This window comes from Oncorhynchus mykiss, chromosome 3 (genome assembly GCF_057628025.1).
Source record: "Oncorhynchus mykiss isolate SJ-2025 chromosome 3, ASM5762802v1, whole genome shotgun sequence".
In the NCBI taxonomy this organism is placed as follows: Eukaryota; Metazoa; Chordata; class Actinopteri; order Salmoniformes; family Salmonidae; genus Oncorhynchus; species Oncorhynchus mykiss.
In genome coordinates this window covers 55,140,968-55,166,092 of record NC_143024.1, presented here as the reverse complement: position 1 = coordinate 55,166,092, position 25,125 = coordinate 55,140,968, and the positions used below count along the sequence as shown (strand labels likewise).

Below are 25,125 nucleotides of genomic sequence, written 5' to 3'. Positions count from 1 at the left end.
GAGGGGTCTACTCTACAGCATCCTCTGCCTCAAAAGCTAATACAAGGTAGACCCTCATCTACAACTGCCGTGCCGTTCATCAGCTGGTTTGAATGTTTAAAAGCTTCCAAAAAGCATTAATACTATAGATATAAAAACCTACCTTTTATATTTTGAAGTAGGAAGACTACAGTTCCATTTATATATTTGTTTTCATACAGGTAGACCTACTACTATTGTATTGATGGAGCCTACTACTATTATTAATGTTTCTATTACATTTTCAAACTACGAAGCTGAGTGAAAAAGAGCGCCACCATTTGGTGGTATCCAAAAGAGGTTCCGGTTGAAGTTATATGTACAACTGTTCCAGCGCCTGTTAGACGACATAAATAATGAGTAGGAGCCAGGGATACAATTTATTTCAACACTTTATTTCCATACACCGAACAGACACACATACACAGCAAAAAGGAAGAGGAGACTAGTGGTAGTGAATAGTGTATAGTGGTTCTCTAGGAAAAGAAGAGAGAATGTATCAGACACTGTACAACTGTTATAGCTACAAAGGCAGTAATAACAATGCAATTGCAATGTTACTGTAGTAATAGCAGGGCTAATAACTACATCATTGTACAGTGACAAGCAATACAGTGGCTAATAGCTCACAATTAACACAACAGGCTATATACAAATGAATAAACACAAGGTAGTAATTACGCAGTAGTTAAACAGTACCAAAGGCCTATTACATACAGAGGCAGAATATACACATGAACCCCAACAAAGTCAACTTACAGGGTCAGTGAAGCACTAACATACCTCCTTACACATGGTTGGGAAGTCCAGGGTGGAGGCTTGTCCTCGTAGGATGGGTCTATTTGCACTGCAGATAGTCTGGGTAGCCATTTGACTAGATGTTCGTTCAGGAGTCTGATGGCTTGGGGTAGAAGCTGTTTAGAAGCCTCTTGGACCTAGACTTGGCACTCTGGTACCGCTTGCCGTGCGGTAGCAGAGAGAACAGTCTATGACTAGGGTGGCTGGAATCTTTGACAATTTTTAGGGCCTTCCTCTGACACCGCCTGGTGTAGAGGTCCTGGATGGCAAGCAGCTTAGCCCCAGTGATGTACTGGGCCGTTCGCACTACCCTCTGTAGTGCTGTGCGGTCGGAGGCAGAGAAGTTGCCATACCAGGCAGTGATGCAACCATGCTCTCAATGGTGCAGATGTAGAACCTTTTGAGGATCTGAGGACCCATGCCAAATCTTTTCAGATTCCTGAGGGGGACTAGGTCATGTCGTGACCTCTTCATGACTCTATTGGTGTGCTTGGACCATGTTAGTTTGTTGGTGATGTGGACACCAAGGAACTTGAAGCTCTCAAACTGATCCACTGCAGCCCTGTCGATGAGAATGGGGGTGTGCTCGGTCCTCTTTTTCCTGTAGTCCACAATCATCTCCTTTGTCTTGATCACGTTGAGGGAGAGGTTGTTGTCCTGGCACCACATGGCCAGGTCTCTGACCTCCTCTCTATAGGCTGTTTTGTCGTTGATCAGGCTTACCACTGTTGTGTCATCTGCAAATTGAATGATGGGGTAGGAGTCATGCCTGGCCGTGCAGTCATGAGTGAACAGGGAGTACAGGGGGGGACTGTACACACTCCCCTGAGGGGCCCCTGTGTTGAGGATCAGTGTGGTGGATGTGTTGTTACCTACCCTTACCACCTGGGGGCGGCGCATCAGGAAGTCCAGGATCCAGTTGCAGGGGGATGTGTTTAGTCCCAGGAACCTTAGCTTATTGATGAGCTTTGACGGCACTATGGTGTTGAACGCTGAGCTGTAGTCAATGAAGAGAATTCTCACATAGGTGTTCCTTTTGTCCGGGTGGGAAAGGGCAGTGTGGAGTGCAAATTGGAGTGGGTCTAGTTTTTCTGGGATGATGTTGTTGATGTGAGCCATGACCAGCGTTTCAAGGCACTTCATGGCTACAGACGTGAGTGCTACGGGTCGGTAGTCATTTAGGCAGGTTACCTTAGTGTTCTTGAGCACAGGGACTATGGTGGTCTGCTTAAAACATGTTTGTATTACAGACTCGGACAGGGAGAGGTTGAAAATGTCAGTGAAAACACCAGTTGGTCAGTGCATGCTCACAATACACGTCCTGGTAATCTGTCCTTCCCTGCGGCCTTGTGAATGTTGACCTGTTTAAAGGTCTTACACACATCGTCTGCAGAGAGCGTGATCACACTGCCTTCCGGAACAGCTGTTGCTCTCATGCATGTTTCAGTGTTATTTGCCTCGAAGCGAGCATAGAAGTAGATTAGCTCGTCTGGCAGGCTCGTGTCACTGGGTAGCTCTTGGCTGTGCTTCCCTTTGTAGTCTGTAATGGTTTGCAAGCCCTGCCACATCTGACGAGCGTCAGAGCCGTTGTAGTACGATTCAATCTTAGCCCTGTATTGACATTTTGCCTGTTTGATGGTTCATCGGAGAGCATAGTGGGATTTCTTATAAGCATCCGGTTTAGAGTCCTGCTCTTTGAAAGCGGCAGCTCTAGCTTTTATCTCAGTGCAGATGCTGCCTGTAATCAATGGCTTCTGGTTGGGGTATGTACGTATGGTCACTGTGGGGATGAAGTCATCAATGCACTTATTGATGAAGCCAATGACTGATGTGGTGTTCTCCTCAATGCCATTGGAGGAATCCTGGAACATATTCCAGTCTGTGCTAGCAAAACAGTCCTGTAGTTTAGCATCAGCTTCATTTTATTGATCTAGTCACTGGTGCTTCCTGCTTTAATTTTTGCTTGTAAGCAGTAATCAGGAGGATAGAATTATGGTCAGACTTGCCAAATGGAGGGCAAAGGAGAGCTTTGTATGAGTCTCTGTGTGTGGAGTATAGGTGGTCCCGAGTTATTTTTCCTCTGGTTGCACATTTAACATGCTGATAGAAATTTGGTAAAATAGATTTAAGTTTCCCTGCAGTAAAGTCCCTGGCTACTAGGAGCGCCACCTCTGGGTGAGCGTTTTCTTGTTTGCTTATGCCGGAACACAGCTCATTCAATGCTGTCTTAGTGCCAGCCTCTGACTGTGGTGGTGTGTGAACATACAGATGAAATATCTCTCGGTAGGCTGTGTGGTCTACAGCTGATCATGAGATACTCGACCTCAGGCGAGCAATAGCTCGAGACTTCCTTAGATATCGTGCACCAGCTGTCGTTTACAAAAATACATAGACTGCCTCCCCTTGTCTTACCAGATGCCGCTGTTCTATCCTGCCGGTACATCGTATAACCAGCCAGCTGTATGTTAATGTTGTCGTCATTCAGCCACGACTCCATGAAGCATAAGATGTTACAGTTTTTAATGTCTCATTGGTAGTTTAATCTTCCGCGTCACTAGTCAATTTTATTGTCCAAAGGTTGTACATTTGCTAGCGGAATGTAGTGGCACCTTTTAGTTACATGTAACAATGGTCAGATTTTGTTTTGAGTTATTAACAGGGTAATTCACAGTTTACTTTCAAATGTGTAATTATAAAACATTAGTTACTTAGTGGAACAAGAATGTGTAATAACATCAGTAATCACACATGTGTAATTACACTTTCCTTGTTCCGATTGTGTATTAACTGAAAGTGCTTCAACCTTCAACACCTATAAGTACTATGTTACTGCAGTTATTACTGTGTAGTTGCATAGTAATAAGGGCAACACAATGTAAAGTGTTACCCAAATGTTAATGGTTGTGAAAGAAAACGATAAAATACAGTATGACAAAAAGTTATCACCTCATTTACACACAACACTGTATTCAGCCTAACCATGTTTAAATATGAATGAAAACCACAAAGGTTGGCTTTTGAACAATGCATGAAGACATGTACCAGACCCCATAGAGACTAATCATAGAGACACAGTATCGTATTGACCTTTTCTAATGCCAAACCTCCCTAATAGAGTAGCGGTGCTTTTTCTACATTCAGTGTGGCATTTTCTGTTGGTACTCAACCCTAAATGCCATATGCCAAGCTCTACTGGTTCTCACCCTCGGTATGGATTCTGCCGCTTCTAGTTTAACCTTGGGCCAAGAACACAGGGCCGGATTGGTCTCACACTGGGCCACAGGGCTGTGCTGCGAGAGGCACACATAAACCAGGAGGAGGGATCGCTTAGGTGTTCACTGTTATCTAATTATCACTGTCAAAATAAATTGTACTCTATTCCCTTTATAGGGCTCTACTTTTGACTGAGGCCCGTAGGGCTTTGGTAAAAAGTAGTGCACCTTATTGGGAAAGGGGTGTAAATTGGGATGCATCCAGGATCTGGGGAAAAAACAGACATCTATTTGGTGGGGAGTTTTAGTCTTAATTGCTGTGGGAAAGGGACACTTTTTGAATGGATCTTACTGTACATTGAAATAATATTTTGTCATCTTGATATACGTTTTAAATTATAATGATAAAATGATAGGTTTTGTGTTTTACACTGTAAATAAGTAAAGTACAAATATCTAAGTGTGCTTTCTAAAAGCTCAAGAAGAATGTTGATTTGTCTTACTCCCGAAACACAGATTTTGGTTTTGATTGTATGAAGACTAGAGATATAGTCAATATCCCTTTCTCAGACTCGTCAGAGCTACAGTATCTTGGAGTAAGGACATTTTTTCATTCCACCTATTGAGCTAGCTAGGTGGGTGGCAGCAGACAATGTAATATACATCATCTCAGATTAAGGCTACTACTTACCTTAGGGTAGGGGTATTGCTTTCCCTTGGGGTATGAAGACCCAGTGAAGCGAGGAAGGGCCATATTTGGCACCAGAGTGTCATTGAGAACCAGAAAGGCCAATCTCTCTCCATCGGGCGACCACCAGTGGGCCACATGGGACTGGAGAATCTCCTCTGTAGAAAGACATAAGGAATACATAAATACATTATAGATCTCTATACATGTTTTTATTTCCCAACGATATGGCCACATATGGTGGTATTAATATGTTACAGTACATGGACATTTACTGTGAGAATGGATTTTTAGATAATAGTCGATATTAACATATTTCCTTAAGCCCAGTCTAACTTTTCATATGTACTGTTTCATATAAGAAGGACATATATCCAGAGTGTATTCAAAAATACAGCCGCACTAAATCATTTCAGCGACTCAAGTATGATGTTCGCAAGCATGATGTTCGAGTGCAGTTAACGGTACTCAAGGGTCTGTGATAACGTAAGGTCACACAATTCAGATGTTAATTAGGTCTGATTAAGAGGCATTTGCATATCTCAAAATAGATGATCAGAGAGAGAGAGAGAGAGAGAGAGAGAGAGAGAGACTAAGGAATAATAGGTTGTCATAGAGACTGTCATATTACCATGAAAATCACATAGTTTGTGCAGGAAAAAAGTGTAGTTCATAAACATAAAAGAATATCAATTGTTTTCCCAGAGGTATAGTTATAGGAAACCAATAAGTAACACACCGTATCAGATGAAGCTTTGAACTAAAATAGGCTAAGGGCCAAGTTTACTTTTCACTTTCAAAAGGCTATTAAAACACTGATGAAATAACAAAAAGGTAAAATAAAGGTCAAGAGAAAGAAAAAAACAAAGGTAAATGGTAAATAAACACGATCTCATGTTTTGCGTTTGCTTTTAGTGTTTTACATATTTGGGGGGCAAGAACAGGTGCAAACTTGGCCCTAAATGTCCATTTAAAGGCAAAAAACCCCCACACAACATAGAATAACAATGATAATTTCTCACACAAAGGTACATGGAATAATGAACAAACAATATATGCAATTGCACAGTTAAAGTGACTGCTTGCAGAAATCAGTGTATAATTGTGTTTCTCCTGAGCAGTGTTGGGAGTAACGCGTTACATAATCAAATTACTTTTATGAGTAACTGAGTAAAGTAACACATTACTTTTTCAAATTGGGTATTGTTATTACAGTTACTTTGTCAGACAACGCTTGCGTTACTTTCAGAGTCATATCTCTACCGGCTGTGTGTTTCCATGATCCGAACTCGATTAATTTCCTCATTTAGAGAGAGCGGAGAAAGGCTGTTTGGAGGAATGTCAAAACAGCTACTGTCCATAGAAATGTATAGAGGGAGCACCTCTGATCTTTGCCATTGAATGCTTCTGTGACAGCAAAGCCCATAGAGGGCTATCCCGTCTAGTGGCAAGTGTGCCCTATTTACAGTATATCTTAATGAGTCCATATACATGCGGTCTATAACCAGAACTGTTGGCTCAAGAGAAAAATGTTAATTGAAAAGATAGGAAATCTGTACAGATGTTTGGCTTACCATATATGTGGCTAATTAAGCAGCCCATATATAGCACAGCACCTGTAGACTAGCACAGGAAAGCAGCGCCACTGATGAAAGGAGAAACTAGTGATCTAACCTGAGTTAGTAAGTAGCCTTTGGTAGAGCGGAGAGATTTAGTTTTTTTCATGAAAGTAACGCAAAGTTTTAAAACTAGTAATTTAATGTGTTACTTTCCTCACAAAGTAATACTGTAAAGTATTGTAAAGTAAAGCGTTAATATATTTTCAAGTAATAATCCCAACACTCCCGAGTAACATGATGAAATGTCTTTCTCCTAAACTTAATAAACTCTTCCCTATTCAAATCTACTATTTGTTCACATTCATATTGAATACTTTCAAAAAAAAGGTATTTGGCACTAATTTAGAATTTAATTAATCTACCTATTGTGCAGCTGAAGAGAAATTGGAAAATGTATTTGAAGGTGCAGTTTGACTCCCCCACTTTGACAAATTTGACATCATCAGAAAAACATGAGATGTTGGAATAGCTGAAAATCACTCCACTGTGTTTACACAGTCACAAATATCTTGAGTTACATGAAATACTATTGACAATGTTGTAGCTATGGTGAACTTTTAATTAGGTGTTTATGCGGATTTTAGAATTTTTGCATGAAATCTGTCGCCAGTTGGATGGAAACCGAGCTATAGTAACCAATTTTCAACATATACAAACCTTATATAAAATATGTTGAATTTGTACCTTTGAAACAACGCCAGATCTTCAACGTTATGTCCACTATAAGAAAAAAAGCTATAGGCTGGGCAGCACCTCCTACTGGAAACTTGATCTATCTAAAGCAATTTAATTGGTCTCCCATCCAGGGAGATACTACCAATGTGCAGTCGTGAGAATTAATATTGAGAGATCTCTTAATAACTAAATATATTCACTGTTGCTATCGAAGTCATTCCAAAGGGTAGGTTTAACAGAAGACATTAAATATAACCATAACCAAATATAACCATACATCAGTTAAATATCAATTATACTATTTAGCATTTGCAAAGACATCAACAGCAGTTGTTTCAATTCAACCCAGGGTTCAACAAAAAATAGACAATACATACAGCTGAAGTCGGAAGTTTACATACACTTAGGTTGGAGTCATTAAAACTAGTTTTTCAACCACTCCACAAATTTCTTGTTAAGAAACTATAGTTTTGGCAAGTCGGTTAGGACATCTACTTTGTGCATGACAAAAGTAATTTTTCCAACAATTGTTTACAGACAGATAATGTCACTTATAATTCAATGTAACCTCCAAACGAGCTTCAATGCCATACAACATTCCCTCCGTGGCCTCCAACTGCTCTTAAACGCTAGTAAAACCAAATGCATGCTTTTCAACCGTTCGCTGCCTGCTCCCGCACGCCCGACTAGCATCACCACCCTGGATGGTTCCGAACTAGAATATGTGGACATCTATAACTACCTAGGTGTCTGGCTAGACTGTAAACTCTCCTTCCAGACTCATATCAAACATCTCCAATCTAAAATCAAATCTAGTCGGCTTTCTATTCCGCAACAAAGCCTCCTTTACTCACGCCGCCAAACTTACCCTGGTAAAACTGACTCTCCTACCGATCCTCGACTTCGGCAATGTCATCTACAAAATAGCTTCAAATACTCAACTCAGCAAACTGGATGCAGTTTATCACAGTGCCATCCGTTTTGTTACTAAAGCACCTTATACCATCCACCACTGCGACCTGTATGCTCTAGTCGGCTGGCCCTCGCAACAAATTCATCGCCAGACCCACTGGCTCCAGGTCATCTACAAGTCCATGCTAGGTAAAGCTCCGCCTTATCTCAGTTCACTGGTCACGATGGCAACACCCACCCGTAGCACGCGCTCCAGCAGGTGGATCTCACTGATCATCCCTAAAGCCAACATCTAATTTGGCCGCCTTTCGTTCCAGTTCTCTGCTGCCTGTGACTGGAACGAATTGCAAAAATTGCTGAAGTTGGAGACTTTTATCTCACACACCAACTTCAAACATCTGCTATCTGAGCAGCTAACCGATCACTGCAGCTGTACATAGTCTATCGGTAAATAGTCCACCCAATTTTACCTACCTCATCCCCATACTGTTTATATTTATTTACTTGTTTGCTCTTTTGCACACCAATATCTCTACCTGTACATGACCATCTGATAATTTATCACTCCAGTGTTAATCTGCAAAATTGTAATTATTCGCCTACCTCCTCATGCCTTTTGCACACAATGTATATAGACTCTCTTTTTTTTCTACTGTGTTATTGACTTGTTAATTGTTTAATCCATGTGTAACTCTGTGTTGTCTTTTCACACTGCTATGCTTAATATTGGCCAGGTCGCAGTTGCAAATGAGAACTTGTTCTCAACTAGCCTACCTGGTTAAATAAAGGTAAAATCAAAAATCAAAAATCAAATAAAAAAAATTATCACAATTCCAGGAGTCAGAAGTTTACGTACACTAAGTTGACTGTGCCTTTTAACAGCTTTAGAAGCTTTTGACAGGCTAATTGACATAATTTGAGTCAATTGGAGGTGTAACTGTGGAAGTATTTCAAGGCCTACCTTCAAACTCAGTGCCTCGTTGCTTGATATCATGGGAAAATCAAAAGAAATCAGCCAAGAAATGTAGACCTCCACAAGTCTGGTTCATCCTTGGGAGCAATTTCGAAACGTCTGAAGGTAACACGTTCATCTGTACAAACAATAGTACGCAAGCATAAACACCATGGGACCACACAGACGTCATACCACTCAGGGAGGAGACGCGTTCTCTCCTAGAGATTAATGTATTTTGTTTCGAAAAGTGCAAATCAATCCCAGAACAACAGCAAAGGACATTGTGAAGATGTTGGAGGAAAGAGGTACAAAAGTGTCTATATCCAAAATAAAACTTGTGCAATATCGACATAACCTGAAAGGCCGCTCAGCAAGGTAGAAGTCACTGCTCCAAAACCGCCATAAATAAACAGACCACAGTTTGCAACTGCACATGGGAATAAAGATGGTACTTTTTGGAGAAACGTCCTCTGGTCTGATGAAACAAAAATAGAACTGCTTGACCATAATGACCTTTGTTATGTTTGGAGGAAAAAGGGGGAGGCTTGCAAGCAGAAGAGCACCATCCCAACCGTGAAGCACGGGGGTGGCAGCATCACGTTGTGGGGGTGGCAGCATCACGTTGTGGGGGTGCTTTGCTGCAGGAGGGACTGGTGCACTACACGAAATAGATGGCATCATGAGGTGGGAAAATGATGTGGATATATTGAAGCAGTATCTCAAGACATCAGTCAGGAGGTTAAAGCTTGGTCGCAAATAGGTCTTCCAAATGGACAATGACCCAAAGCATACTTCCAAAGTTGTGGCAAAATGGCTTAAGGACAACAAAGTCACGGTATTGGAGTGGCCATCACAAAGCCCTGACCTCAAACCCATAGAACAATGTGTGCTGAACTGAAAAGGCGTGTGTGAGCAAGGAGGCCTACAAACCTGACTCAGTTACACCAGCTCTGTCAGGAGGAATGGGCCAAAATTCACCCAACTTATTGTGGGGAAGCTAGTGAAAGGCTACCCGAAACGTTTGACCCAAGTTAAACAATTGAATGGCAATGCTACCAAATACTAATTGAGTGTATGTAAACTTCTGACCCACTGGGAATGCGATGAAAGAAATAAAAGCTGAAATAAATCATTCTCTCTACTATTGTTCTGACATTTCACATTCTTAAGACAAAGTGGTGATCCTAACTGACTTAAGAAACGTAATTTTTGTCAGAAATTGTGAAAAACAGAGTTTAAATGTAGTTGGCTGAGGTGTATGTCAACTTCCCATGTAGACCTAGGGTTTCAAGCTTTGTTTGATTTCAAATGTAATCTTCAAGTGAATCATGAATATGTTGGATTCATGTCTCCATCTCAACCAAACATCTAATTTACAGAATAAGACAAAATAATATCAAACATTTAAAGTGCATTTTGAATTTGATTAGATTAGATTTATTCCTATTCCTTAACACCTTTTTTGGTTGGGATATGAAATATTAATTTGTAGACAAACTGGATATTGAATTGTGTTTGATTGCCAACACAAACAAATATCAGCATATGAAGTAGATGTATTTTCTGCTTTGTTAGTTACATTTTGTCCTCAAATTAATCATTGATATGTTGGATTCAAGTTTCACTCTCAACCAAATTAAATCTAACTTTAAATGCACTTAGAATAAAGTTTTATTTGAATTAGTCCTATTCTTCAACTTAGATTTTTGGTTGAGATGTAGATGTGAATCCAACATATCAATTATTAATATGCAGCCAAATTGGAATTAAAGCCAGACTAAGTCAGTGGCAAAAAATATACATCTCCTTCAAATATTGATATTTGGATGTGTTGGCAACCAAACACAATTACATATATATTTTGCAATACAGCAAATAGCCTAATAACCTGTCGACAACTTTGGTGAACACCTGCCACATTTCTAAAAGACAGTCTGTTTAAGTAAATGGTAATACCCACCTTCGTACAGCCAGTCAGCAATCCCATTGAAGATGACCCCTTCCTTTCCAGAAGATGTCAGTCTGAGGGAGTTGCTCTTCACATCTGATTGGTAGTAAATATTGTTCTCAAATATGTAGATCTGTGTGCACAAGGACACACAAGGAGATCAGGAAAGTCATCACTGAAATATCACATTCCATCTTCAACAGTCCCACTGTGACTGACACCAGTGAGTTTTGGACATCTAACCCGTTTTGAACATTGTGTTGGAGCTACAGATTTCTGGATTTTTTGGGATTTGTCCATTTCCTCTGCATCCGTTGATGCAGACCATTAGTCTGTGTGATTAACGGGGGGCTGAGCTAGAGCATTGTTTGTGAAACGCGTCTTCTCACAAAAAAAATTCTGTAAAGTTTGAACGGTTTGAGCTACAAAATGTGAAAAGCTGAGACACAAGCCACACAAGAGTCGTTAGGAGGTAAGAGGTTCTTCTCCATAGGTCATAGGAAATCCCAGAATATAGTGTTTTTTTAATACTGTAATAAGCTCACATAGTTCCTGTCACAAACTCCAAACTCCACAAAGTTGTCACTGACTAGTTGGATATTAATTTCTTACTGCAAAAATAATTTCTGTATTTACAGCATTCTTATAAATATATATATATATATTTTAAATCAGGATTTTGCTTGGTGGACCTTTTTTTTCAATTGGAATTTCTCAAAAAAATTCATAAATGGAACAGTTTATGTCAAATAGTGTTCAACTTTAAGCCCTGGTTGTCCTGAAAATAACATGTTACACTATGCGAGGCTAAATATGAGGGCAGAGCAAGCCGATCAATAAAAGTAGTGAATTTCATATTTTTCAGCGTGGGATTTCCTGAGACTGATAGATCTGTGGGCACAAAGACACACAAGGAGATCAGAAATGTAATCACTGACATGAGTGGCTCCCGAGTGATGCAGCAGTCTAAGGCACTGCATCTCAGTGCTAGAGGTTTCACTACAGACCTTGGTTCGATCCCGGGCTGGATCACAACTGGCCATGATTGGGAGTCCCATAGGGCGGCGCACAATTGGTTAAGGGAGGGTTTGGCGGGCATAGGCTGTCATTGTAAAATAAGAATTTGTTCTTAACTGACTTGACTAGTTAAATAGGTTAAATAAATACGGTTAAATAAATTTCACATTTCATTTAACATTTCAATTTGGCATTTCCTCTACAGGTCTGAAATGTGAAAGTCAATCAAATATCAACTTTTGACACATTTTGAACACAGAGAGAGAAAGACGAAAATTGTATATCCAGACCTCTAATGTCACAGGGTAAATACAAGGCCTAGGAAACATCCTTTTCAACATACCCAATATATATATATATATATTGAAATTCACGAAAAGGGGGAAATAATAACACATTTTCAATTCAGGTCTTATTCAAATCTCATTCCCTGAATGGATGTGGTTGAAGAGCCCTGGAATCACCATGTCCAGAGAAATTCTAGAAACATAATGTCCGATTCCATTAACAACCTAAATGATCTGTGTTACATAGACCTGTGTTGAAATGATCAACCAACTCCTTATCCTCAAATATATTTTTTCCCCAGAACCAACAAACGTTTCCAGGTCAACCAGCAGCCTGCATCAGCCAGACTTACATAAAGCACCGTTATGGAGCTGAGCTGAGCTGACCTGTCTCAGGCTCTGCAAGCCCCGCTGTTATATCAAAGGCATTGAGTAGAGGCAGCCTGCCTAAATCGCTCCAGAAGGCAGTGTGTGTGGTATAGGATTCAGCAAAAAGAGCTGCTTTAAAACAGAAATGTCTTGAACCGTTTCAACATCAATGTACCATCAATGTACATCGACGAATACATGGATACGGTGACTGAGTTCATCAGGAAGTATATAGGAGATGTTGTACCCACTGTGACTATTAAAACCTACCCAAACCAGAAAATGTGGATAGATGGCAGCATTTGCGCAGAACTGAAAGCGCAAACCACCGCATTTAACCACGGCAAGGTGACTAGGAATATGGCAGAATACAAATAGTGTAGTTATTCTCTCCGTAAGGCAATAAAACAGGCAAGTAAAGTGACAAACTGGAGTTGCAATTCAACGGCTCAGACACAAGACGTATGTGGCAGGGTCTACAGACAATCACGGACTACAAATGGAAAACCAGCCACGTTGCGGAAACCGACGTCTTGCTCACGGAAAAGCTAAACACCTTCTTCGCCTGCTTTGAGCATAACACAGTGCCACCGACATGACCCACTACCAAGGACTATGAGCTTTCCTTCTCCGTGGCCAACTTGAGTAAGACATTTAAGCGTGTTAACCCTCGCAAGGCTGCCGGCCCAGATGGCATCCCTAGCCGCGTCCTCAGAGCATGCGCAGACCAGCTGACTGGAGTGTTTACAGACATATTCAATCTCTCCCTATCCCAGAAAGCTTCAAGTTCTTCGTCGTACACACCACTGACAAACTGAAATTGTCCACCCTCAAGTCCCTCAGACTGTTAAATAGCCATCACTAGCCGGCTTCCACCAGGTTACGCAACTCTGCACCTTAGAGGCTGCTGCCCTATATACATAGACTTGGAATCACTGGCAACTTTAATAATGGAACACTAGTCAAATTAATAACGTTTAAATAATGTTAACATACTGCTTTACTCATCTCATATGTATATACTTTATTCTATTCTAATGTATTTTGCTACTTCGACATCGCTCAAGCTAATATTGATATATTTCTTATTAATTCCATTATTTCACTTTTAGATGTGTTTGTATTGTTGTCAATTGTTAGGTATTATTGCACTGTTGGAACTAGGAACACAAGCATTTCGCTACACCTGCAATAACATCTGCTAAGTATGTGTATGTGGCCAGTACAATTTGATTTGATCTGCTTCACTAAAGACTGAAACTAGCTGTCCAATAAGACGGGTAGGATTTTCGGTTTGGAAATAGGAAGTGCTATCATAACATTTCTATGTATGTTTTGTGTTTTGGGCTTGAGTTTGTGTTGATAGCTAGTTCACTTTAAGGATGCTGTCAATGCAATATCTAGTCTACACAACAAAACAACTCACAGAACTGGCATCCTATCCAATATATACTAGCAGTGTCATGTATTTATAAGATCAAATTGTGGCTAACGATGAAGCTTATGCGACTCGAGAGCCCCGAATGCCTGCATATCTGTCTGCCTCACCTCTCATCACCGTAATGGCCCTCTAATGGAGGTGAGTTTGATTTAAGCCTAAATAGCCACACCAAATGTTACAATTGCAGAAGAAACCTCTAATACTTAAGCCTGTTAGCTGTCCACAAACAGTGCCCCATCTGTCTAAAGCAAACAAATGAAAAGGTATTATCATTTAGTTTGAATGATTCTCTATTTCGAAAATGAACTGGAGTACAATGCGAGAGTCATTTGACATTCCAAATCAACCTGCTTAGAATGCTGTGCTTTGATAGCTGGATTTAGGCCGGCCTTTCACAAAGCCGTGTATAGTTACAAATGGATGGTATCGGGTTTGAATTCCACATGACACCCAACATAACATTTGGTGTCAGAAGTGAGATCCAATACAGAAGAGCCCACCAGAGCTGTGTCTGAGCAGCTGTACGAAGAAGTTCAAAGAAGCCTTCCAAAGGAGATGGGGCTGGGGTAGAAGGACCCTGCTGCCACTACGACCACTGCCCAGCGAGTTTGCCATCTTGGCACTGTGGTTAATCCTGCTCTGTGGATTCACCACAAAGCACTAGAAAATGAGCAGATTTTAGAGAAATATTCCGACTTGGAAGAAATGGTCCACATTTACATGGCATACTGAATGTCACATTAGTGCAGGTTGTTTCAGGTGTGCTTGGCATGTCACTACTGATTGTCATGTAATCAAATATCATGTTCTCGAATAATCTGACTGAAAGCTGTCAACATGTTTGTATGTCCACAACATCGTTCTGTGACTAAAAGCATCAAATTAATAATTTGATGCAAATGTTTTGAAGGCCAGGTAACTTGGTAGACCTTCAAAGCCAATACAGGAGACGGAGTGGATATTATCTATGCATTCTGGCTTTACATTTTAATTAACTTGAACATAAATGTTCATGTAAGAAAGACAAACATGACAGGGATGCAATAGCAGACAACAGGCATACTCTACTGTTGCCACTTTAATGAGAAACATGATTCACTTTCAACCGCAACATAATCAAAACACCGTCTAATTAAAAGTTCAGAATGCACTCCATGCAGGGATTAAATTGGAGAACAATTAAGTCGAACAAAGCAATTACACGAGGAAGAGGGGGAAAATCCCCCCATAGGCTAAACAAAGAAATAACAGCGTTTCAAAAAATATACAATCAAAAATATTTTAAACTGTTGATCCTGGGCAAAGCAACCTGTCCTATTCCTTTGCACATACATTTCAGGCCACGGGCAACACTTGTTAAAGCAACTTATTTGTAGTTTATTCAAGCAGTACCCAAAAACTTCCAAACAAATAGGTGACATAACCCTCAGTAGGCAAGGAATATATTCAGTTACTTTCAACACTGGGGTATGTAAATGCAGAATATTGCAAGTTCGGGGGGTAGCCCCGCCTGGAACTCAAACCTGGGTCTACCGACTATCAACCCAACCCAATCAAATCAAGATTTATTTATCACGTGCACCGAATACAACAAGTGTAGACCTTACCGTTAAATGACTCTAAACCTTCAAGCTGCATACTGGACCCTATTCCAACTAAACTACTGAAGGAGCTGCTTCCTGTGCTTGGCTCTCCTATGTTGAATATAATAAATGACTCCCTATCCACCGGATGTGTACCAAACTCACTAAAAGTGGCAGTAATAAAGCCTCTCTTGAAAAAGCCAAATATTGACCCAGAAAATATGAAAAACTATCGGCCTGTATCGAATATCCAATTCCTCTCAAAAGAAATTCAAGCTGTTGCGCAGCAACTCACTGCCTTCCTGAAGAAGAACAATGTATACGAAATGCTTCAGTCTGGTTTTGGACTCCATCATAGCACTGAGACTGCACTTGTGAAGGTGGTAAATGACCTTTTAATGGCGTCAGACCAAGGCTCTGCATCTGTCCTCGTGCTCCTAGACCTTAGTGCTGCTTTGATACCATTGATCAGCACATTCGTTTGGAGAGATTGGAAACCCAAATTGGTCTACACGGACAAGTTCTGGCTTGGTTTAGAGCTTATCTGTCGGAAAGATATCAGTTTGTCTCTGTGGATGGAGACTTCTGACAAATCAACTGTAATGTTGATGTTCCTCAAGGTTCCGTTTTAGACCACTATTGTTTTCACTATATATTTTACCTCTTGGTGATGTCTTTCGGAATGTTAACTTTCACTGCTATGCAGATGACACACACCTGTACATTTCAATGAAACATGGTGAATCTCCAAAATTGCCCTCCCTTGAAGCCTGTGCTTCAGACATAAGGAAGTGGATGGCAGCAATTGTTTTACTTTTAAACTCGGACAAAACAGAGACGCTAGTTCTAGGTCCCAAGAAACAAAGAGATATTCTGTTGGATCTGACAATTAATCTTGATGGTTGTACAATCATCTCAAATAAAACTGTGAAGGACCTCAGCGTTACTCTCGACCCTGATCTCTTTTGACGAACATATCAAGAATAGTTCAAGGACAGCTTTTTTGCATCTTCGTAACATCACAGAAATCAGAAACTTTCTGTCCAAAAATGTGGCAGAAAAATGTATCCATGCTTTTGTCATTTCTAGATTAGACTACTGCAAGGCTCTACTTTCCAGCTAACTGAATAAAGCACTAAATAAACTTCAGTCAGTGCTAAACACGGCTGCTAGAATCTTGACTAGAACCAAAACATTTGATCATATTACTCCAGTGCTAGCATCTCTACACTGGCTTCCTGTTAAGGCTAGGATTGATTTCAAGGTTTTACTGCTAACCTACAAAGCATTACATGGGCTTGCTCCTAACTGTCGTTCTGATTTGGTCCTGCCGTACATACCTACACGTGCGCTACGGTCAAGAGACACAGGCCTCCTTACTGTCCCTAGAATTTCTAAGCAAACAGCTGGATGTAGGGCTTCCTCCTACAGAGCTCGATTTTTATGTAATGGTCTGCCTACCCATGTGAGAGACGTAGACTCGGTCCCAACCTTCAAGTCTTTATTGAAGACTAATCTCTACCGTAGATCCTATGATTGAGTGTAGTCTAGCCTAGGGGTGTGAAAGTGAACGGAAAGGCACTGGAGCGACGAACCGCCCTTGCTGTTTCTGCCTGGCCGGTTTCCCTCTCTCCACTGGGATTCTCTGCCTCTAAACTCTATTACGGGGGCTGAGTCACTGGCTTACTGTTGTTCTTCCCTGCCGTCCCTAGGAGGGGTGCGTCATTTGAGTAGGTTGAGTCACTGACGTGATCATCCTGTCCGGGTTGGCGCCCCCCTCGGGTTCATGCCGTGGGGGAGATCTTCGTGGGCTATACTCTGCCCTTGTCTCCGGGTAGTAGGTTGGTGGTTGAAGAGATCCCTCTGGTGGTGTGGGGGCTGTGCCTTGTCAAAGTGGGTGGGGTTATACCCAGCCTGTTTGCCCTGTCCGTGGGTATTGTTGGACAGGGCCACAGTGTCTCCCGACCACTCCTGTCTCAGCCTCCAGTATTTATGCTGCAATAGTTTATGTGTTGGGGGGCTAGGGTCAGTCTGTTATATCTGGAGTATTTCTCCTGTCGTATCCGGTGTCCTGGGTGAATTTAAGTATGCTCCCTCTAATTCTCTCTCTCTTTCTATTTCTTTTTCGCTCTCTCTTCACTCGGAGGACCTGAGCCCTAGGACCATGCCCTGACAAGGTAGCTGTTTTGCTGTTTTGGACTCTCTCTTCGCACTTGCTGTCTCTAACTCTGAATGATCGGCTATGAAAAGCCAACTGACATTTACACCTGAGGTGCTGACCTGTTGCACCCTCTACAACCACTGTGATTATCATTATCTGACCCTGCTGGTCATCTATGAATGTTTGAACATCTTGGCCATGTTCTGTTAAAATCTCCACCCGACACAGCCTGAAGAGGACTGGCCACTCCTCAGAGCCTGGTTCCTCTCTAGGTTTCTTCATAGGTTCTGGCCTTTCTAGGGAGTTTTTCCTAGCCAATGTGCTTCTACATCTGCATTGCTTGCTGTTTGGGGCTTTAGGCTGGGTTTCTGTACAGCACATTGTGACATCGGTTGATGCAAAAAGGGCTTTATAAATACATTTGATTCATTGATTGAATGCTTACTTACTTACGAGCCCTTAACCAACAGTGCAGTTCAAAAAGAGTCAAGAAAATATTTACCGAATAAACTAAAGTAAACAATTATAAAGAGTAACACAATAAAATAACAATACCAAGTTTTTTTACAGGGAGTACCGGAGCCGAGTCAGTGTGCGGGGGTACAGGTTAGTTGAGGTAATTTGTACATGTAGATAGGGTTCAAGTGACTATGGATAGATAATAAACAGTGTGTAGCAGCAGTGTACAAAACAAATGGGGGGGGGGGGGGGTCAATGTAAATTGTCCGGTGAACATTTGATTAATTGTTCAGCAGTCCTAAGGCTTGGGGATAGAAGCTGTTAAGGAGCCTTTTGGTCTTAGACTTGGTTCTCCGGTACCGTTTGCCTTACGGTAGCAGACAAAATAGTCTATGACTTGGGTGACTGGAGTCTGAACATGTTATGGGCTTTCCTCTGACACCGCCTATTATATAGGTCCTGGATGGCAGGAAGCTTGGCCCCATGTACTGGGCCATACACACTAGCTCCTGTAGCGCCTTATGAACAGATGCCGAGCAGTTGCCATACCAGGCGGTGATGCAACCTGTCACGATGCTCTTGACGGTGCAGCTGTATAACTTTTTGAGGATCTGGGGACCCATGCCAAATCTTTTCAGACTCTTGAGGGGTAAAAGGTTTTGTCGTGCCCTCTTCACAACTGTCTTGGTGTGTTTGGACCATGATAGTTCATTGGTGATGTGGGACTCGTTGGTGAATTGAAACTCTCGACCCGCTCCACTACAGCCCCATTGGTGTGGGGGCCTTTTCTGCCCGCCTTTTCCTGTAGTCCACGATCAGCTCCATTGTCTTGCTCACATTGAGGGAGAGGTTGTTATCTTGACACCACACTGCCAGTTCTCTGACCTCCTCCCTATAGGCTTTCTCATCGTTGTCGGTGACTGTTGTGTCGTCAGCAAACTTAATGATGGTGTTGGAGTCATGTTTGGCCACACAGTCGTAGGTGAACAGGGAGTACAGGAGGGGACTAAGTACACACCCCTGAGGGGCCCCAGCATTGAGGATCAACGTGACAGACGTGTGGTTTCCTACCCTTAACACCTGGGGGCGGCCCGGATCAAGTTGCAGGGGGAGGTGTTTAGGCCCAGGGTCCCTAGTTTAGTGATGAGCTTTGTGGGCTTTCTATGGTGTTGAAAGCTGAGCTATAGTCAATGAACAGCATTCTTACATAGGTGTTCCTTTTGTCCAGGTTGGAAAGGGCAGTGTGGAGTGAGATTGTGAGGGTTTAGGGTGTCCTAGAGGATGCTGTTGATGTGAGCCATGACCAGGCTTTCAAAGCACGTCATGGCTACCAACGTGAATGCTAAGGGGCAGTAATCATTTAGGCAGGTTACCTTCCCTTCCATGGGCACAGGGACTTTGGTGGTCTGATTGAAACATGTAGGAATTACAGAGGGGAGAGGTTGAAAATATCAGTGAAGACACTTGACAGTTGGTCATCTCATGCTTTGAGTACACGTTCTGGTAATCTGTCTGGCCCCACGGTTTTCTTAATGTTGAACTGTTTAAAGGTCTTGCTCACATTGGCTACCGAGAGCGTTATCACACAGTCATCCAGAACAGCTGGTGCTCTCGTTCATGCTTCAGTGTTGCAATGCCTCAAAACGATCATAAAAGGCATTTAGCTCATCTGGTAGGCTCGCGTCACTGGGCAGCTCGCGTCTGGGTTTCCCTTTGTAGTCTTTATTAGTTTTCATGCCCTGTCACATCCGACGAGCGTCAGAGCCGGTGTAAGTAGGATTCAATCTTAATCCTGTATTGACACTTTGCTTGTTTGATGGTTTGTCTGAGGGCATAGCGGATTTGTTATAAGTGTCCGGATTAGTCTCTCGTTCCTTGAAAGTGGCAGCTCTAGCCTTTAGCTTGATGCAGATGTTGCCTGTAATCCATGGCTTCTGGCTGGGATATGTACGTACAGTCACTGTGGGGACGACATCGTCGATGCACTTATTGATGAAGCCGATGACTGAGGTAGTGTGCTCCTCAATGTCATTGGATGAATTCCAGAACATATTTGTTATGGTGAGTGAATGAGGACCCAAAAGCGAACTAACTTAAACAGAGCTTCTTTAATAACCAAACATAGGTAGGCTCAGATAGACCGGCAGATTCCGACAGGACAGGACAAGGTTACAGCAAACATGACGATAGTCTGGCTCAGGCATGAAACACAACAAACAAGAATCCGACAAGGACAGGAACAGAAACAGAGAGAGATATAGGGACCTAATCAGAGGGAAAAAGGGAACAGGTGGGAAACGGGGTGAATGGGTAGTTAGAGGAGACAAGGAACAGCTGGGGGAAAGCGGGGGAGAAAAGGTAACCTAACAACGACCAGCAGAGGGAGACAGGGTGAAGGGAAAGGACAGAGACAAGACACAACATGACAGTACATGACAGTACCCCCCCACTCACCGAGCGCCTCCTGGCGCACTCGAGGAGGAAACCTGGCGGCAACGGAGGAAATCCTCGATCAGCGCACGGTCCAGCACGTCCCGAGAGGGAACCCAACTCCTCTCCTCAGGACCGTACCCCTCCCAATCAACGAGGTACTGGTGACCACGGCCCCGAGGACGCATGTCCAAAATCCTGCGGACCCTGTAGATGGGTGCGCCCTCGACAAGGATGGGGGGGGGGGGGGAAGACGAGCGGGGGCGCGAAGAACGGGCTTAATACAGGAGACATGGAAGACCGGGTGGACGCGACGAAGGTATCGCGGAAGAAGAAGTCGAACTGCGACAGGATTAATGACCCGAGAAATACGGAACGGACCAATGAACCGCGGGGTCAACTTGCGAGAAGCCGTCTTAAGGGGAAGGTTCTGAGTGGAGAGCCAAACTCTCTGACCGCGACAATATCTAGGACTCTTAGTTCTACGCTTATTAGCAGCCCTCACAGTCTGCGTCCTATAACGGCAAAGTGCAGACCTGACCCTCTTCCAGGTGCGCTCGCAACGTTGGACAAAAGCCTGAGCGGAGGGGACGCTGGACTCGGCGAACTGAGATGAGAACAGCGGAGGCTGGTACCCGAGGCTACTCTGAAAAGGAGATAGCCCGGTCGCAGACGAAGGAAGCGAGTTGTGGGCGTATTCTGCCCAGGGGAGCTGTTCTGACCAAGACGCAGGGTTACGAAAAGAAAGACTGCGTAAGATGCGACCAATAGTCTGATTGGCCCGTTCTGCTTGACCGTTAGACTGGGGGTGAAAGCCGGAAGAGAGACTGACGGAAGCCCCAATCAAACGGCAAAACTCCCTCCAAAATTGAGACGTGAATTGCGGACCTCTGTCCGAAACGACGTCTGACGGAAGGCCATGAATTCTGAAAACATTCTCGATGATGATTTGTGCCGTCTCTTTAGCAGAAGGAAGCTTAGCAAGGGGAATGAAATGAGCCGCCTTAGAGAACCTATCGACAACCGTAAGAATAACAGTCTTCCCCGCTGACGAAGGCAGTCCGGTGACAAAATCTAAGGCGATGTGAGACCACGGTCGAGAGGGAATAGGAAGCGGCCTGAGACGGCCGGCAGGAGGAGAGTTACCGGACTTAGTCTGCGCGCAGACCGAACAAGCAGCCACGAAACGACGCGTGTCATGCTCCCGGGTGGGCCACCAAAAACGCTGGCGAATGGAAGCAAGCGTACCCCGAACGCCAGGGTGGCCGGCTAACTTGGCAGAGTGAGCCCACTGAAGAACGGCCAGACGAGTAGGAACGGGAACGAAAAGAAGGTTCCTAGGACAAGCGCGCGGCGACGGAGTGTGAGTGAGCGCTTGTTTTACCTGCCTCTCAATTCCCCAGACAGTCAACCCGACAACACGCCCCTCAGGGAGAATCCCCTCGGGGTCAGTGGAGGCTACTGAAGAACTGAAGAGACGAGACAAAGCATCAGGCTTGGTGTTCTTAGAGCCCGGACGATAAGAAATCACGAACTCGAAACGAGCGAAAAACAGCGCCCAACGCGCCTGACGCGCATTAAGTCGTTTGGCAGAACGGATGTACTCAAGGTTCCTATGGTCAGTCCAAACGACAAAAGGAACGGTCGCCCCCTCCAACCACTGTCGCCATTCGCCTAGGGCTAACCGGATGGCGAGCAGTTCGCGGTTACCCACATCATAGTTACGTTCCGACGGCGACAGGCGATGAGAAAAATACGCGCATGGGTGGACCTTGTCGTCAGAGAGGGAGCGCTGAGAAAGGATGGCTCCCACGCCCACCTCTGACGCGTCAACCTCGACAACGAACTGTCTAGAGACGTCAGGTGTAACAAGGATAGGAGCGGATGTAAAACGATTCTTGAGGAGATCAAAAGCTCCCTGGGCGGAAACGGACCACTTAAAGCACGTCTTGACAGAAGTAAGGGCTGTGAGAGGAGCTGCCACCTGACCGAAATTACGGATGAAACGACGATAGAAGTTCGCGAAGCCGAGAAAGCGCTGCAGCTCGACGCGTGACTTAGGGACGGGCCAATCAATGACAGCTTGGACCTTAGCGGGATCCATCTTAATGCCTTCAGCGGAAATAACAGAACCGAGAAATGTGACGGAGGAGGCATGAAAAGTGCACTTCTCAGCCTTCACAAAAAGACAATTCTCTAAAAGGCGCTGGAGGACACGTCGAACGTGCTGAACATGAATCTGGAGTGAAGGTGAAAAAATCAGGATATCGTCAAGGTAAACGAAAACAAAGATGTTCAGCATGTCTCTCAGGACATCATTGACTAATGCCTGAAAGACAGCTGGAGCGTTAGCGAGGCCGAAAGGAAGAACCCGGTATTCAAAGTGCCCTAACGGAGTGTTAAACGCCGTCTTCCACTCGTCCCCCTCCCTGATGCGCACGAGATGGTAAGCGTTACGAAGGTCCAACTTAGTGAAAAACCTGGCTCCCTGCAGGATCTCGAAGGCTGAAGACATAAGAGGAAGCGGATAACGATTCTTCACTGTTATGTCATTCAGCCCTCGATAATCTATGCAGGGGCGCAGAGACCCGTCCTTCTTCTTGACAAAAAAAAACCCCGCTCCGGCGGGAGAGGAGGAGGGGACTATGGTACCGGCGTCAAGAGCTACAGACAAATAATCTTCGAAAGCCTTACGTTCGGGAGCCGACAGAGAGTATAGTCTACCCCGGGGGGGGGTGGTTCCCGGAAGGAGATCAATACTACAATCATACGACCGGTGTGGAGGAAGAGAGGTGGCCCTGGACCGACTGAACACCGTGCGCAGATCGTGATATTCCTCCGGCACCCCTGTCAAATCACCAGGCTCCTCCTGTGAAGAAGAGACAGAGGAAACAGGAGGGATAGCAGACATTAAACATTTCACATGACAAGAGACGTTCCAGGAGAGGATAGAATTACTAGACCAATTAATGGAAGGATTATGACAAACTAGCCAGGGATGGCCCAAAACAACAGGTGTAAAAGGTGAACGAAAAATTAAAAAAGAAATGGTTTCACTATGATTACCAGAAACAGTGAGGGTTAAAGGTAGCGTCTCACGCTGAATCCTGGGGAGAGGACTACCATCCAGGGCGAACAAGGCCGTGGGCTCCTTTAACTGTCTGAGAGGAATGTCATGTTCCCGAGCCCAGGTCTCGTCCATAAAACAGCCCTCCGCCCCAGAGTCTATTAAGGCACTGCAGGAAGCTGACGAACCGGTCCAGCGTAGATGGACCGACAAGGTAGTGCAGGATCTTGAAGGAGAGACAGGAGTAGTAGCGCTCACCAGTAGAACCTCCGCTTACTGACGAGCTCTGGCCTTTTACTGGACATGAAGTGACAAAATGACCAGCGGAACCGCAATAGAGACAGAGGCGGTTGGTGATTCTCCGTTCCCTCTCCTTAGTCGAGATGCGGATACCTCCCAGCTGCATGGGCTCAGCACCCGAGCCGGCAGAGGAAGATGGTAGTGATGCGGAGAGGGAGGCGACGGAGAGCGCGAGCTCCTTTCCACGAGCTCGGTGACGAAGATCAACCCGTCGCTCAATGCGAATAGCGAGTTCAATCAAGGAATCCACGCTGGAAGGAACCTCCCGGGAGAGAATCTCATCCTTTACCTCTGCGCGGAAACCCTCCAGAAGACGAGCGAGCAAGGCCGGCTCGTTCCAGCCACTGGAGACAGCAAGAGTGCGAAACTCAATAGAGTAGTCTGTTATGGATCGATTGCCTTGACATAGGGAAGACAGGGCCCTGGAAGCCTCCTCCCCAAAAACAGATCGATCAAAAACCCGTATCATCTCCTCCTTAAAGTCTTGATACTGGTTAGTACACTCAGCCCTTGCCTCCCAGATTGCCGTGCCCCACTCACGAGCCCGTCCAATAAGGAGAGATATGACGTAGGCGACACGAGCAGTGCTCCTGGAGTAAGTGTTGGGCTGGAGAGAAAACACAATATCACACTGGGTGAGGAACGAGCGGCATTCAGTGGGCTCCCCAGAGTAACACGGCGGGTTATTGATTCTGGGCTCCGGAGATTCGAAAGCCCTGGAAGTGGCCGGTGGATCGAGGCGGAGATGGTGAACCTGTTCTGTGAGGTTGGAGACTTGGGTGGCCAGGGTCTCAACGGCATGTCGAGCAGCAGACACTTCCTGCTCGTGTCTGCCTAGCATCGCTCCCTGGATCCCGACGGCTGAGTGGAGAGGATCCGAAGTCGCTGGGTCCATTCTTGGTCGGATTCTTCTGTTATGGTGAGTGAATGAGGACCCAAAAGCGAACTAACTTAAACAGAGCTTCTTTAATAACCAAACATAGGTAGGCTCAGATAGACCGGCAGATTCCGACAGGACAGGACAAGGTTACAGCAAACATGACGATAGTCTGGCTCAGGCATGAAACACAACAAACAAGAATCCGACAAGGACAGGAACAGAAACAGAGAGAGATATAGGGACCTAATCAGAGGGAAAAAGGGAACAGGTGGGAAATGGGGTGAATGGGTAGTTAGAGGAGACAAG

At 44.0% G+C, this 25,125-nt stretch overlaps 1 protein-coding gene across 1 annotated transcript in view; it reads right to left on the bottom strand.

Moving 5' to 3' along the window:
* LOC110519984 (inactive dipeptidyl peptidase 10) overlaps positions 1 to 25,125 on the bottom strand; it is a 207,193-nt gene that overhangs the window by 81,479 nt on the left and 100,589 nt on the right. Inside the window, exons 8-9 of the mRNA XM_036974137.2 lie at positions 10,838 to 10,958; positions 4,720 to 4,874 (exon numbers count right to left, since the gene is read on the bottom strand). Coding sequence (XP_036830032.2) covers positions 4,720 to 4,874; positions 10,838 to 10,958 — 276 coding nt within the window. The remainder of the gene's footprint in view (positions 1 to 4,719; positions 4,875 to 10,837; positions 10,959 to 25,125) is intronic.